The sequence below is a fragment of the Trichechus manatus genome, unplaced genomic scaffold, assembly GCF_000243295.1.
Source record: "Trichechus manatus latirostris isolate Lorelei unplaced genomic scaffold, TriManLat1.0 scaffold00039, whole genome shotgun sequence".
Lineage (NCBI taxonomy): Eukaryota > Metazoa > Chordata > Mammalia > Sirenia > Trichechidae > Trichechus > Trichechus manatus.
Window position 1 is genome coordinate 6495219 of NW_004443975.1, and position 14963 is coordinate 6510181.

The 14963-nt window shown below is 39.4% G+C and overlaps 1 protein-coding gene across 4 annotated transcripts in view; it reads left to right on the forward strand.

Moving 5' to 3' along the window:
* The window catches only part of EFCAB2 (EF-hand calcium binding domain 2), an 83123-nt gene that overhangs the window by 43378 nt on the left and 24782 nt on the right, over positions 1–14963 (forward strand). For all 4 annotated transcript variants that reach the window (XR_002824028.1, XM_023730908.1, XM_023730907.1 and 1 more), the window contains one exon: positions 6136–6208. Coding sequence is in view for 3 of the 4 variants with exons in the window: in XM_023730908.1 (XP_023586676.1) it covers positions 6136–6208 (73 nt within the window). In the remaining variant the exon portion in view is untranslated. The remainder of the gene's footprint in view (positions 1–6135; positions 6209–14963) is intronic.

Genomic DNA, 14963 nt, shown 5'->3' on the forward strand with positions numbered 1-14963 from the left:
CTAACAACAACAGTTCTGAGGAGTGGTAGATGTAACCCAGACAGTTAAGATTTTCTCTATTCTTCCTTCCCATTCACCTTCAATAGACAACCTTGCCTTATATGACACAGAAGAAGGAAGAGTCTTTATATGGGAACCCCTTCATCATCCCATTCCCAAACCACAAACTAGGGTTGCAGATGTGAATTGTACTGTAAATCTTGAGGTATAAGAAATATCATATTTCTTCTTTTTCTAAATCCATTCAAATTGTTTCCACTCCCCTACTTGCCAACACCAGTACAAAGTTCAATATTAACAGTTTTTGTGGCTCCTTTCTACCTCTCTCATAGTGTACTGAGACCCCAAGGTTAATGCAGTCTTTAGGAAAAATGGGAGAGGGAAAATTGTAGGCAGAGGCAGCATCTACTTCCTCTATGCCAAGTTCAGCCACGGAAGTCCTTACCACAGCTTCCAGGGCCCCAGAGCATGTGTGAAGAGATTATCTCTTTCAGTGTAATTAGTGGACAAGAGAAAAAGAAGGGCGAGCCAGCAGCAGGGTGAGTTCTTGAGAGAGTTATTATGTATATTTGTTTTTACGCTAATGTGGACTCATCATCAAAATAACATTTGCCCTTCTTCTTTATAGCAGTCAGGCCTTTGTGTTTGAGGACTAGCAGGAAAGAAGTTGCTTGATTCCTGGAAGACTTCAAATCGGCTTTGTTTTCTGTGGTCTCCTAGGCAAAGTGAGACAGTCCAGCTGGATTAGCTCAGAAGAGAGGAGGAAGGTGATAGGTTCTTCAAAGAGAAGTGGAAAGAAGACAGTGAAATTTCCTAAAACTGCAAAGAAGAACCTGCCACCCTGTCACATATAGAAAATTGTAGAAGACAAGATCTGAGGTAGAAGTGGCTGTGAAGACCCTGGGTACTAAGCACTGTGGTCCAGCCTTTTCTGCCTTATCAGGAACCCCAACCATGCAATAAATGATGCCCTCATCAGCCTTTTTTTTCCCCCACTGGTTCATTCCCATTAGTATTAAGACATACATATTTTTGGCCATAATTTAAAAATGAAACAAATGAATGAATTTTTTTTTTAAAGAGGGGAAAAAAAAACTCCTTTGACATCATATCTTCCTTCCTCCCCTTCACTTCTTTGATCTATCCTTTTGACCCACTCCTCAACCCACTGTAATCTAGTTTCTCTCACCTTCCGTTGCCAAATCATAGCTGGTCTCCTTTTTACTAAATCCAGTGGACATTCCTCAGAATTTTTCTTACTTGACCTCTCAGCAGCATTTGATACCAAGGAGGACTCCACTTTTTTCAGTCTCATTCCTTAGCTTCCATGACACCACACTCCCCTGGATTTTCACTTACCTCTCTGGCTGTTCTTCTCTGCCTCTAGTGCAGGTTCCTCTTCTTGGACCATTCCTAAAAGCTGGTACTCTCAGAGTTTTTCCTGGGCTGTCTTTTCCAGCCAGTACCGTCTTCTTAGAGGAGCTCTTCTACTCCCATGGCTTCATGACCAGATCTGTGTCTCCAGACCAGGTCTTTCTCCTGTACTTCACATCCTTATAAACGTCAGGTTTGGGGTTTGATTTTACCCTACTGTGAGCATATGAGTTAGCCTGTTACTGGTTCATAGATGTTGGTAACGAGACTTCTGGGTCAGCAACGACGGACTTTATTATCTCCACACAGCAGGCAGCGTGAGCATCGGCTTGTTGTATCGGTTCCCCTTGCCCTCGGAGTTCCATGTGGATGATATAACGGGCCCGGATGTATGCCTGCACAGACAATGGGTGACGATACAGGAAAGGAACACTGAGCTTAGAGAATCTACCTTTTTTACAGTAAGCAGTAAGCAAGCCTGCTGTTTGTCCTGGAGGGAGATGTTACCTCATCCCTCAAGGTTGCTCACTGCAGACAGAACCCTGAACAATGACCAGAGCCTTTCATTCCTGGCATAACCAGCAAGAACAAGCAGGGACACTCAGGGCCTGTGGCAGATTGCCTCTCCCAAAAACAAGCAGTTGGCTAACTGGCATATTTACTTGGATGACGCTGGTACCTCCAATTCAACGTGTCTAAAACTGAACTGTTTATCTCCCTCTCCCCTCAACTTGTTTCTCCTTCCTTTTCCTAACTCAGTGGTTGGTAACACGTAGATTTCATCCTTGGCTTTTTTCTGGCCCTCCTCCCTCACATTCAGTTGTTCATAAAGTCTGATTGATCCTTCTAAATATCTCTTGGATTTATTTACTCTTCTTCATCCTCACTACCCATCCCTTGTTCAGACCGTTGCATCTCTCTTGACTGGCTTAAGGCAATAGCCTTTCTATCCTGCAGTCAAAATATTCACTTAATTTTATTAAGTTATTTAATTTAATATTTATTTGTTTGTTCAAAATTCAATGGTTTGAAAGGTACATGGTGAAAGACTTCCTCCAGCCTTTGTTCCTGCCAGTCTCTCCAAGGCGTTCCCCACTCACCAGTTAATGTGGCCAGCTCCTTGTGATATTGAGAGGTGATATATGTGTTTGTTCTTAACACAAATTGTTACAAACTATATGTATTTTTTTTACCTTACTTTTTTCACATAATAATGTATCTTGGACATCATTGCAGATAAGAATATAAAGAACCTCATTTTTGTTTCCAGAATAGTATTTCATTGTATGGATAAACGATAACTTACTTCATCAGTCTCCTATTGTTGGACATGTAGTTTATTTTTAATCTGTTACTATTAAAATAATGCTGCGTTGAATAACTTTGAACATATACTATTTTCCACATCTGTGAGTACAGAGCCGTCACTTAAAATACAAGTCTGATCGTGTCACTATCCTGCTTCAGTGTCACCCTATAGTTCTTAGAAAAAACTTTTTAAACTCCTTAGCACAGTTTTGAAGGTCTCATGTAATCTGGCCACTCTTCAGGACTTCAGTTTCCTTTCTTATTCTTCCCTCTCTTAAACCTTACGTTCGAGCCACACTGAACTTCTTTTGATTCCCTGAATGTCTCATGATCTTGCTCACCCTAGGGCCTTTGCATATACTATTTTCTTTGCTCGTAACATTTCTCTTCCTATTTAAGCTTTAAGTAGCTTAAATGTTACTTCTGATGGAAGCTTTTCCTAGCCCCATAATCTCAGTCTAGCTTAGTTTCTATGTGTTCATGATACCCCTTGCCAGCGCCTTGCCCCCAATTTATCGCCTTTACTCTAATTACTTCTTTCATTGTCATTCTTCTCTGTTAGAAGAATGAGAGTAAGGACAATTTTGTCTTTTCATCACTATATCCTCAGCACCTAGTATAGTCCTTGGCACATAATAGGTACTCAGTAAATATTTGATGAATGAGTGAATGACATTGGGAATCATTAAAAATGCATTTTAATTCTAGTGCTGCCACTTACTAGCTGGGCCTTTCCAAATTTCAGTTTGCTTATCTGTGAACCATTACAGGGCTTTTGTGAAGATCAAGCAAGATGATGTATATGAAATTACTTTGCAAATATTATGCAAACAAAGCACTATGCAAACGTTAATCGGTCATTATTAGGGTATGGAAATTTGCATCTCATTTACTTAAGTAATCTGAATATAAAAGGGCTACCTTGTGTCCAGTATTATATTAGAAAGAAACTGCAGTCTAATATCCCAAAGTTTCATAGTTTTTCTCATATAGATTTATATGTATTTTATTAGATTTATACCTAAGCTTTTTTTTTTTTGATGCTGATGTAAATGGTGTTATGTTTTAAATTTCAAATTCCAATTGTTCGTTGCTGATATATGGGAAAGCAGTTGACTTTTGTATTTTAACTTTGTGTCCTGCAGTCTTGCTATAAGCGCTTATTAGTTCCAGGATTTTTTTGTTGATATTTTGGGGTTTTCTACATAGAGAATCACATCATCTGTGAGCCCAGACAGTTTTCTTTCCTCCTTTGCCATCCATATAGCTTTTATCTTCTTTTCTTGTCTTACTGCATTAGGTAGGACTTCCAGAATAATGTTAAATAGGAGTGGTAAGAAGGGACAACCTTACCTTGTTCTCGGTCTTAGGGGGAAGGCATCTAGTTTCTCACCATTAAATGTTAGCTTCCCAGTTATTGCCATAATACTGTTTCATGCTTCTGTTCTATCTACTAGTTCATTGCATAGTGCCTGGGGTCTTAAAAGCTTGCAAGTGGCCATGCAAGGTACAACAATTGGTCTCTATTTGCCTGGAGAAACTAAGGAAGAAGGAGAGTGAAGAATAGGAGGAGAATATAGAATATGTGGCTAATTGCCTCCATGAACAACTGCCTTCTTTGCCATGAGGCCAGAAGAACTGGATGGTGTCTGGCTACCATTACTGAACATTTTGATCAAAGAGTCTATAGAAGAATCCTTATCAAAAGGGGGAAAAATGTGGAAGAGAATTTCAAGTTCTCATGGAATCCAGATTTTCTGTAGCCGGGGAGACTGGATGAACCCCTGAAATCATTACCCTGAGATAATCTTTAAACCTTAAACCAAAAATATCCCCTGAAGTCTTTTTGAAGCCAAATAATAGTTTAGCTTAACTTAAGAATGTCTGCCTTGAGCGTTGTATTCTTTTAAAGAACTGTCTATATGGAATCAAATCGACAACAGCAAAGCGAACGATTAAATGGGAAACTCGGAGCAGTGAGTTTATCTTAATGGGGGAGGAACAATTCAGAAAAGGAGGGTGAGAATGGTTGCACAATTTGAAGAGTGTAATCAATGTCACTGAATTGTACATGTAGAAATTGTTGAATTGGTATATGTTCTGCTGTGTAAATTCTTAACAACAAAAAATAAATAAATAAATGGTCTTTAAAAATATGTTAGCTGTATATTTTTTGTAGATATTCTTTATCAAGTTGAGGAAGTTCCCCCTTGATTTCCTAGTTTGCTGAGAGTTTTTATCATAAAAGGGTGTTGGATTTTTGTCAAATGTTTTTTCTCTATCTATCGATATGATCATATGAATTTTCTTCTTCAGCCTGTTGATGTGATGGGGTTCATTAATTGATTTTTGAATATTGAAATAATACAACTTTAACTTTGCTTGTTTTAAGTGGAAACGTTCCCTGCGTTAGTAACCAGAGAGTACTAAGTATAATTTATACTTTTCTTAGATTATTTGTTGAATTTAATTATATTACTATGGTAGAAGGAGCCCTGGTGGTGCAGTAGTTAAGAGCTCGGCTGCGAACCAAAAGGTCAGCGGTTGGAATCCACCAGCTGCTGCTTGGAAACCGTATGGGGCAGTTCTACTCTGTCCTATAGGGTTGCTATGAGTCAAAGTCAACTCGATGGCAACAGATTTGGTTTTTTTGGTTTTATTATGGGGGAGGATGAGGTGGGTAACTAATATTTATTGAGTGGCTACTCTGCCAGGAGCTGTGCTTTACTTTCATGATAGCTTATATTTTTTAACCCATATTCTGTCCCTAGCCCAGTTCTAAGTGTTCTGAGGTAGATACCGTTTTACAGACCAGGAGTCTTATATACACACAGAGATTAGGTAGGTAACCTGCCCAGCTAGCACCTTGCAGAGCTTGAATTTGAATCCTAACAGTCTGGTGCTTGAGGCCATGCTTCTAAGTACTCTGCCACAAATGTCAGCTTCACCAGGAGCCTCTGGGGTAGACATTATCACCCCCTCCCCCCTTAACAGAAATAGCAACTGAGGTTCAAAGGAGTTAAGTAACAATTAAAATCCATTAGTAAATGGTTGGCATTTCTTTTTCTTTCTTTCTTCTTCTTTTTTTTTTTTTTTCTTCCCTCTATTTCCTTCTCTAGAACTATTTTATTTTGGCCTAGGCAGAGCTTGACATTTCTTTTTCTGTCTTCATTTTTGTTTTCTTCCCTCTCTCTATTTCCTTTTCTAGAACTTTCGAATTTTGACCCAGGCGGGGTTTGAATTTGCCAGTTAATGAAAACATTTCTTTCTTCTCACTTTGGTTCATTTGTCTGCCTCTTTTTTCCCGGGAATGTGTCTTTTATCATCATTAAACTATTTACTGAGTGACTTTGTTTGCTAAGTTACATATGCTCTGAAATAATTGAGAGAGACCTATCAGCTGGCTTTTCTGAGTTTATGTTCTAATCTACTGACAACTTTTTTTTTTTCCAGAGAGATTGGAACAATTATCAGGTCATTAGGATGCTGCCCTAGTGAAGGAGAGCTACATGACCTGATTGCAGAGGTAAGTAGAGCTAAGAAAGTTTCATTTATCAGATTCTCTGGGCATTGATCCAAAGGACCCTGTGCAACTACTTGTAATTAAACATTCTTACCTGAAACTAAAAGTGCCCTAAACTGCTGAATGTGCTCAGTGAAAATATTAGGGTAACTATGCAAGTTAGCCAGCCAACAAGATCTGAAGGAATTAAGACCAGATCTTGAAGAAATGACTATGAACAAGTAACACAATGATCAAGTAAAGACCCCACTTTAGATATTAATCCTGTCTTTAAAATTAGTTGAAGAAAGGTCAGTAGACATAAAGGATTGATCATATACAGAAAGAATATTGACAGATGAAAGGAAAAGAGTCAACAATGTGAGGTCAGAGGATAGAAAAAGAAATAAGACCACGGGAATTTATATTTATTTAGAGAAATAAAATTGACACTCAGAACAAGTAGTAAACAGCATAAAATAGTAAGAATTACCTTGACGTTGACCAGACATTCAAAGAATATTTTAAATGATTATTTTTAATAGTGTAGAAGGAAGGAATTGCCCCATAAAGAAGCGATGAGCAGTTTAAGAGAGACTGCGTGCCCTGCCCAGCTTCTCAGAAAGGCCTCTGTTCTAATTTAGGTGCAGCTTTCAGTTCAACAAAGTGGAGGTCTTAAGGGGAAACAGCTACCTGGGCAACCACCAGGAGAAGAGTCATTTCAGAATTACTTATCCCTAGGAATGTGGGTTCTGGTCGAGGCAGGGATTAAAAAGAGAATAAGGGAAGAAAGTGGATTTTTTTTTCTCTCCTTGTTCCTGGCATCTAGCACAGTGCTTGATCAGCCAGTGTGACATTGAAGAGAAGGAATTGTCAATGTGGGCAAGTCATTTAACCTCTGCGAGCATTTGTGTCTCCATAGTAAAACCTACTGCAAAGTTTGCTTCAGAGATTAAAGAAATAATGTATAGGAAGACGCTTTTTGAATTCTAAAGCACTGCTTAAAGATAAGGAATGGAAGACTGGAAAGATGATTCTGTTGCCCAGATGTTAGCACCTTGGTAACTAAAAAGCAGTACCAGTTTTTCATTAACATTTTAAAATACTCGATCAAGCAGGGAATCTAAATTGTAAGAATATGTTGTTTTCCCATTTGGGGATTAAATAAAGCTATTATTATTAAGACTAGGGCAAAATCTTATTTTTTCAGAATTGGTCCTCACATAACGAAAGGCTGCTGACCACTGCCTTAAAGTGTTCACCAATAAAGCTGAAACTGGTATTAGGGAGAGGAAGGCTAGCACTGTGAAAGAGTAGGAACTGGAAGATAAACTTACAGTGAGATAGTAATTATTGCATATAATTTACTGGAGTAGGTGGAGCAGTGATTAACAATACCTCTGAAGGACATCAAAGGAAAATCTCTAGAGCCTAGTACTTCTATGGTAAAGTAGTCTGAAGTTTTCTGTTTGTATGTTTTGATCTCTAGCAGGGGTCAGCAAACTACAGCCCTCAGACAAAACCTAGCCCACTATTTGTTTTTGTAACTACCCCAAAACCAAACCAAACCCGTTGCCATCGATAGCAACCCTATAGGACAGAGTAGAACTGCCCCATAGGGTTTCCAGGAGCAGCTGGTGGATTCCAACTGCCTTTAGGTTAGCAGCCAAGTGCTTAACTACTGTGCCGCCAGGGTTCCTTTGTAAATATAGTAAAAGCGTTATTGAAACACAGTTAAACTCATTTATCTACATATTGTCTCTGGTTGCTTTCATTCTGCAGTGGCAGACTGAGTAGTTGTGACAGAGGCCATATGACTTGCAGAGTTTAAAGTATTTACTATCTGGCCCTTTACAAAGTTTGCCAACTTTTGATCTATAGAACAGTCTCCACATCTAGGGTTAGGAGATCTGGGTTCACATCCCACGGCTACCACTTACAGCTATGTGGTCTTTGGTGAGCCACTTAATCTTTCAAAGCTTGGTTTCACAGCTCAAAAGGAATCTAATAATATCAAAGTATTGTTATGAGGATTATGTTTAATTACTATGAGGAACCCACTGTTGCTTGGTAGGCACTCAGTGCATATTTGGTTTTGCTTACTCTGCGGGTTCCTCTCCACTAAAAATGCCCCCACTGAGGTAGGTAATTAACCACAGTGAATGCTCAGGTCCCAAAGTTTTATTTTGTCTTTATTCTTTTCTTGGGTACCTTTGCTTAACTTTTGAAAGTTACAAATATTTAGAACAGTTATGGATCACAGAGCTGTCTAAGCTCTATACATGTTTTTCTGTACTTGTACACTAACACAAAGAATGTCTTCAAATAAAATTCTGGCAATATGCTTACAAAGCTCTGGAAACGACTACCTTTTCAGATTTCCCAAATAAATGAGAGAGAAAAAGCACACAAATACTTAAAGTTATCACATTTAGAAAACCAAAGCTCCATAATAATAAAGACCTAGGGCTAAATGTCGTATTGCTAAGTGCTCTCTACTGTGTTTCAGAAATCAAACTTTTTAAATGTATATGTGCTTTCCCACATGTGTCGGTCAGTTTGTCATACAGTGGGGGCTTGTGTGTTCCATCGCCAGATGGAATACACAGGAATCAAACCAACTACATCTGTGGAAAGAGATGATGGAAAAGCTCAGTATCATCAGTCAGGACAAGGCCAGAGGCTGACAGTGGAACAGACCATCAATTGCTCATATGCAAGTTCAAGTTGAAGCTGAAGAAAATTAGAACAAGTCCACGAGAGCTGAAGTACGACCTTGAGTATATCCCACCTGAATTTAGAGACTATCTCAAGAATAGATTTGACGTGTTGGACACTAATGACCAAAGACCAGACGAGTTGTGGAATGACATCAAGGACATCATACATGAAGAAAGCAAGAGGTCATTAAAAAGACAGGAAAGAAAGCAAGGACCAAAACGGATGTCAGAAGAGGCTCTGAAACTTGCTCTTGAAAGTCAAGTAGCTAAAGCAAAAGGAAGAAATGATGAAGTAAAAGAGCTGAGCAGAAGATTTCAAAGGGTGGCTCAAGAAGACAAAGTGAAGTATTATAATGACATGTGCAAGGAGCTGGAGATAGAAAACCAAAAGGGAAGAGCATGCTAGGCATTTCTCAAGCTGAAAGAACTGAAGTTCAAGCCTTGAGTTGCAATACTGAAGGATTCCCCAGGGAAAATATTAAACGACACAGGAAGCATCAAAAGAAGATGGAAGGAATACACAGAGTCACTATACCAAAAAGAATTGGTCGACATTCAACCATTTCAGGAGGTAGCTTATGATCAGGAACCGATGGTACTGAAGAAAGAAGTCTAGGCTGTACTGAAGGCACTGGTGAAAAACAAGGCTCCAGGAATTGACAGAATGCCAACTGAGATGTTTTGACAAACGGATGCAGTGCTGGAAGTGCCCACTCGTTTATGCCAAGAAATTTGGAAGACGGCTACCTGGCCTAACTGACTGGAAGAGATCCATATTTATACCTATTCCCAAGAGAAGTGAACCGAATTCGGAAATTATTGAACAATATCATTAATATCACACACAAGTAAAATTTTGCTGAAGATCATTCAAAAGTGGCTATAGCAGTATATTGACAGGGAACTGCCAGAAATTCAAGCCGGATTCAGAAGAGGACATGGAACCAGAGATATCATTGCTGATGTCAGATGGATCTTAGATGAAAGCAGAGAATACCAGAAAGATGTTTACCTGTGTTTTATTGACTATGCAAAGGCATTTGACCATGTGGATCATAACAAATTATGGATAACATTGCAAAGAATGGGACTCCCAGAACACTTAATTGTGCTCATGAGGAACTTGTATGTAGATCAAGAGGCAGTCATTTGAACAGAACAAGGGGATACCGCATGGTTTAATGTCAGGAAAAGTGTGCGTCAGGGTTGTATCCTTTCACCATACTTATTCAATGTGTGTGCTGAGCAAATAATCTGAGAAGCTGGACTATATGAAGAAGAACAGGGCATCAGGATTGGAGGAAGATTCATTAACAACCTCCAATATGCAGATGTCAAAACCTTGCTTGCTGAAAGCGAAGAGGACTTGAAGCACTTACCGTAGAAGATCAAAGACTACAGCCTTCAGTTTGGATTATACCTCAACATAAAGAAAACAAAAATCTTCACAACTAGACCAATAAGCAACATCATGATAAATGGAGAAAAGATTGAATTTGTTGAGGATTTCATTTTACTTGGATCCGCAGTCAGCGCCCATGAAAGTAGCAGTCAAGAAATCAAACAACATATTGCACTGAGCAAATCTGCTGCAAAAAACCTTCTTAAAGCAAAAATGTTTTCTTGAGGACTAAGGTGCACCTGACCCAAGCCATGGTGTTTTCAATTGCCTCATATGCATGCAAAAGCTGAACAATGTATAAGGAAGACCGAAGAAGAATTGATGTCTTTGAATTATGGTGTTAGTGAAGAATATTGAATATACCATGAAGAATTTTACCAGAAGAACGAACAAATCTGTCTTGGAAGAAGTACAACCAGAATGCTCCTTAGAAGCAAGAATGGCGAGACTTTGTTTCATGTACTTTAGACACGTTATCAGGAGGGACCCAGTCCCTGAAGAAGGACATCATGCCTGGTGTCTTAGTCATCTAGTGCTGCTACAACAGAAATACCACAAGTGGCTGGTTTTAACAAAGAGAAATTTATTTCTCCACAGTAAAGTAGGCTAAAAGTCCAAATTCAGGGCGTCAGCTCCGGGGGAAGGCTTTCTCTCTCTGTCAGCCTTCTTCTCATTAGTGTTCCCCCAGACTAGGAGCTTCTTTGCGCAGGGACCCTGGGTCCAAAGGACACGCTCTGCTCCTGGCACTGCTTTCTCGGTGGTATGAGGTCCCCCTGTCTCTCTGCTCGCTTCTCTGTTTTATATCTGAAGAGATTGCCTCAGGACACAATCCAGTCTTGTAGACTGAGTCCTGCCTTACTAACACAACTGCCACCCATCCTCCCTCATTAACATCATAGAGGAAGGATTTACAACATTTAGGAAAATCACACAATACCAGGAATCATGGCCCAGCCAAATTGATACACACATTTTTTGGGGGACATAATTCAATCCATAACACTTGGTAATGTACAGAGTTAGTGAAAAAGAGGAAGACCCTTGACGAGATGGATTGACACAGTGGCTGCAACAATGCGCTCAAGCATAACAACGACTGAGGGTGGCGCAGGACCAGGCAGTGTTTTGTTCTGTTGTACGTAGGGTTACTATGAGCCGACACTGACTCAGTGGCACCTAACAACAACATATGTTAAGTCTGGGCCTGGGTGAGTCCTAATTTGGCAAAAAAGGACCTGGGAGATGGTATTGTCACCCCAAACTTCTCCACATTTCACCTGTGCGTTGTGATTACCTAAATACTTGAATTATTAATAAAGTCTGATACTAGGTAAGATCTCAGATTCTGATGAGTCTGATTTGACAATTCAGCCCTTTGTGTTATTTCAGTAGTACTTACCACAGTCTGAAATTATCTTGTTTATTTATGTATCTGTCTCTTACCTCTAGAATATAAGCTTCTTGAAGGCAGAAAGTTTATGTTTTGTATACCATTGTATCCTTAGTATGTGGAACAAAACCTGACATACACTGGTTCAAGGACCTACTATACTCTTTCTTATATGCCTGAGCCATGTTCTGGTTGTAGTTATGTTTCTTTCACTCTCTCTGCTACCCCTAATACTTAACATGGTTTAACCAATTATTAAGCTCTACTTGCAAGACCTTGTACTAGAATAGCAGCAAGTGTGGAATTTTAGACTTTGCAAAGCGCTGAACAAGCTATTTGAGTGAAGGGTTTAGAATATGTCTGTCTCATACACTGAAAAATTCAAAATTTACAGTAAGTAAAAGTTATTGAAAATGATTACAAATTAGTATTCATTCTTCAACAAATACTTATTGAGCACTTACCATGTGTCAGGTACCAGGAATACAGAAGCATGCAAAATGAACACAGTCACTTACTAATTTGGATGAAGATAGTTTTGAACATTTAAAAAAATTATTTTATTTTTGTTGTTGCTGTTGAGAATATACATAGCAGAACATACAACAGTTCCACAATTTCTACAAGTACAATTCAGCGACATTGATTACATTCTTCGAGTTGTGCAACCATTCTTACCCTCCTTTTCCAAGTTGTTCCTCCCTAATTAATATAAACTCACTGTCCCCTAAGTTTTTTTATCTAATCTTTAGAGTTGCTGGTGTCCGTTTGATCCCATAGAGGTAGATCTTAAAAGAGCACAATACTGAAGGCAGACATTCTTTACTAGTTAAGCAAAACTATTGTTTGGTTTTGAGAAGACTTCCGGGTATATTTTTGTTTAAGATTTAAAGATTATCCTAGGGCAGTATTTCAGGAGCTCATCCAGCCTCCATGGCTCCATAAAATCTTGATTCCATGCGAATTTGAAATTCTGTTCTGCGTACCCCCCTTTTAATCAGGATTCTTTTTTGGAATCTTTGATCAAAACGTCCAGTAATGGTTGTACATAAGCAACCTCCGCAGCTACTCTGTTGTTTTATTTTTTGTTGTTGTTGTTATTATTGTAAGTACCTCTCTTAGTTATCTAGTGCTGCTATAACAGAAATACCATAAGTGGATGGTTTTAAAAAAGAGAAATTTATTCTCTCATAGTCTAGGAGGCTAGAAGTCTGAATTCAGGGTGCCAGCTCTAGGGGAAGTCTTTCTCCGTCAGCTCTGTCATCAGTTTGCCCCCGGTCAAGGAGCTTCTCAGTGCAGGGATCCCAGGTCCAAAGGGCACACTATTCTCCTGGCTCTTGTTTCTTGGTGGTATGAGGTCCCCATGTCTCTGCTCAGTTCTGTCTTTTATATATCAAAAGAGATTGGCTTAAAACATAACCTAATCTTGTAGATTGAGTCCTGCCTCATTAACATAACTGCCTCTAATCCTGCCTCATTAACATCATAGAGGTAGGATTTACAACACATAGGAAAATTATATCAGATGACAAAATGGTGGAAAGTCACACAATACTGGGAATCATGGCCTAGCCAAGTTGACACACATTTTGGGGGGACACAGTTCAATCCATGACAGTATCTATCACATAACTTTTGCCAATTCAACTTTTTACAGGTGTACAACTTATTGACAACAATTGTAATAATCTGCTGTGCAACCCTACCCTTAAATCAATGAGATTTTTCTATCACTGTTAACCCCCGTATTCCTCTCCCTCCCGCCCCTGGTAACTACTAATAAACTTTGGTCTCTATACATTTGTCTTTTTATAGAAGTCAGGTCATACAATGTCTGCCATTTTGTGATTGACTTATTTCACTCAGCATGATGTCTTCAAGCTCCATCCATATTGTAGCATGTATCAAGACTTCATTTTTCTTACTGACTTAGTATCATTCCATTGTATGTATGTACCACATTTTGTTTATCCATTTATCTGTTGATGGCCATTTAGGTTTTTTTATTTTTTGACTATTGTGAATAGTTCTGCAATGAACATTGACATACAAGTATCTGTTTGAAACTCTGTTTTTACATATTTTGGGTATATATCTGGGAGTGGAATTGCTGTGTCATATGTTGTTGTTGTTGTCAGGTGCTGTTGAGCCAGTTCTGACTCATAGTGACCCTATATACAACAGAACAAAACACTGCCCAGTCCTGTGCCATCCTCACAATCATTGTTATGCGTCAGCCCATTGTTGCAGCCACTGTGTCAATCCATCTCATTGAGGGTCTGCCTCTTTTTCACTGACCCTCTACTTTACCAAGCATGATGTCCTTCTCCAGGGACTGATCCTTTCTGATAACATGACTGTCATGGATTGAACTATGTTCCCCAAAAGTATGTGTCAACTTGGTTAAGCCATGGTTCCCCAGTACTGTGTGGTTGTCCTCCGTTTTGTGATTTTCCTACATGTTATAAATCATAGTCTCTGCCTGTGGTTAAAGAGGAGTAGGGTGGATGTAACACCCTTGCTCAGGTCACATCCCTGATCCAATGTAAAGGGAGTTTCCCTGGGGTGTGTCCTGCCCCACCACCTTTTATCTTACAAGGGATAAAAGGAAAGGGAATCAAGCAGAGAGTTGGGGACCTCATACCACCAAGAAAGCAGTGCCAGGATCAGAGGATGTCCTTTGGACCCAGGGTTCCTATGCAGAGAAGCTCCTAGTCTAGGGGAAGATTGATGACAAGGACCTTCCTCCAGAATCGACAGAGAAAAAGTTCTCCACTGGAGCTGATGCCCTGAATTTGGACTTCTAGCCTACTAGACTGTGAGAGAAAAAATTGAAGCTTCCACTTGTGGTATTTCTGTTATAGCAGCACTAGATGACTAAGACAATGACCAAAGTATGTGAGACAGAGTCTTGCCATCTTTGCTTCTAAGGAGCATTCTGGCTGTACATCTCCCAAAGCAGATTTGTTCATTCTTTTGGCAGTCCTTGGTATAGTCAATATTCTTCACCAACACCATAATTCAAAGGCGTCAATTCTTTGTTCTTCCTTATTCATTGTCCAGCTTTCGCATGAATATGAGGTGATTGAAAACACTATGGCTTGGGTCAGGCACATCTTAGTCTTCAAAGTGGCATCTTTGCTTTTCAGCACTTTAAAGAGGTCTTTTGCAGCAGATTTACCCAATGAAATGCATCGTTTGCTTTATTGACTGCTACTTCCATGGGTGTTGATTGTGGATTCAAGTAAAATGAAATCCTTGACAACT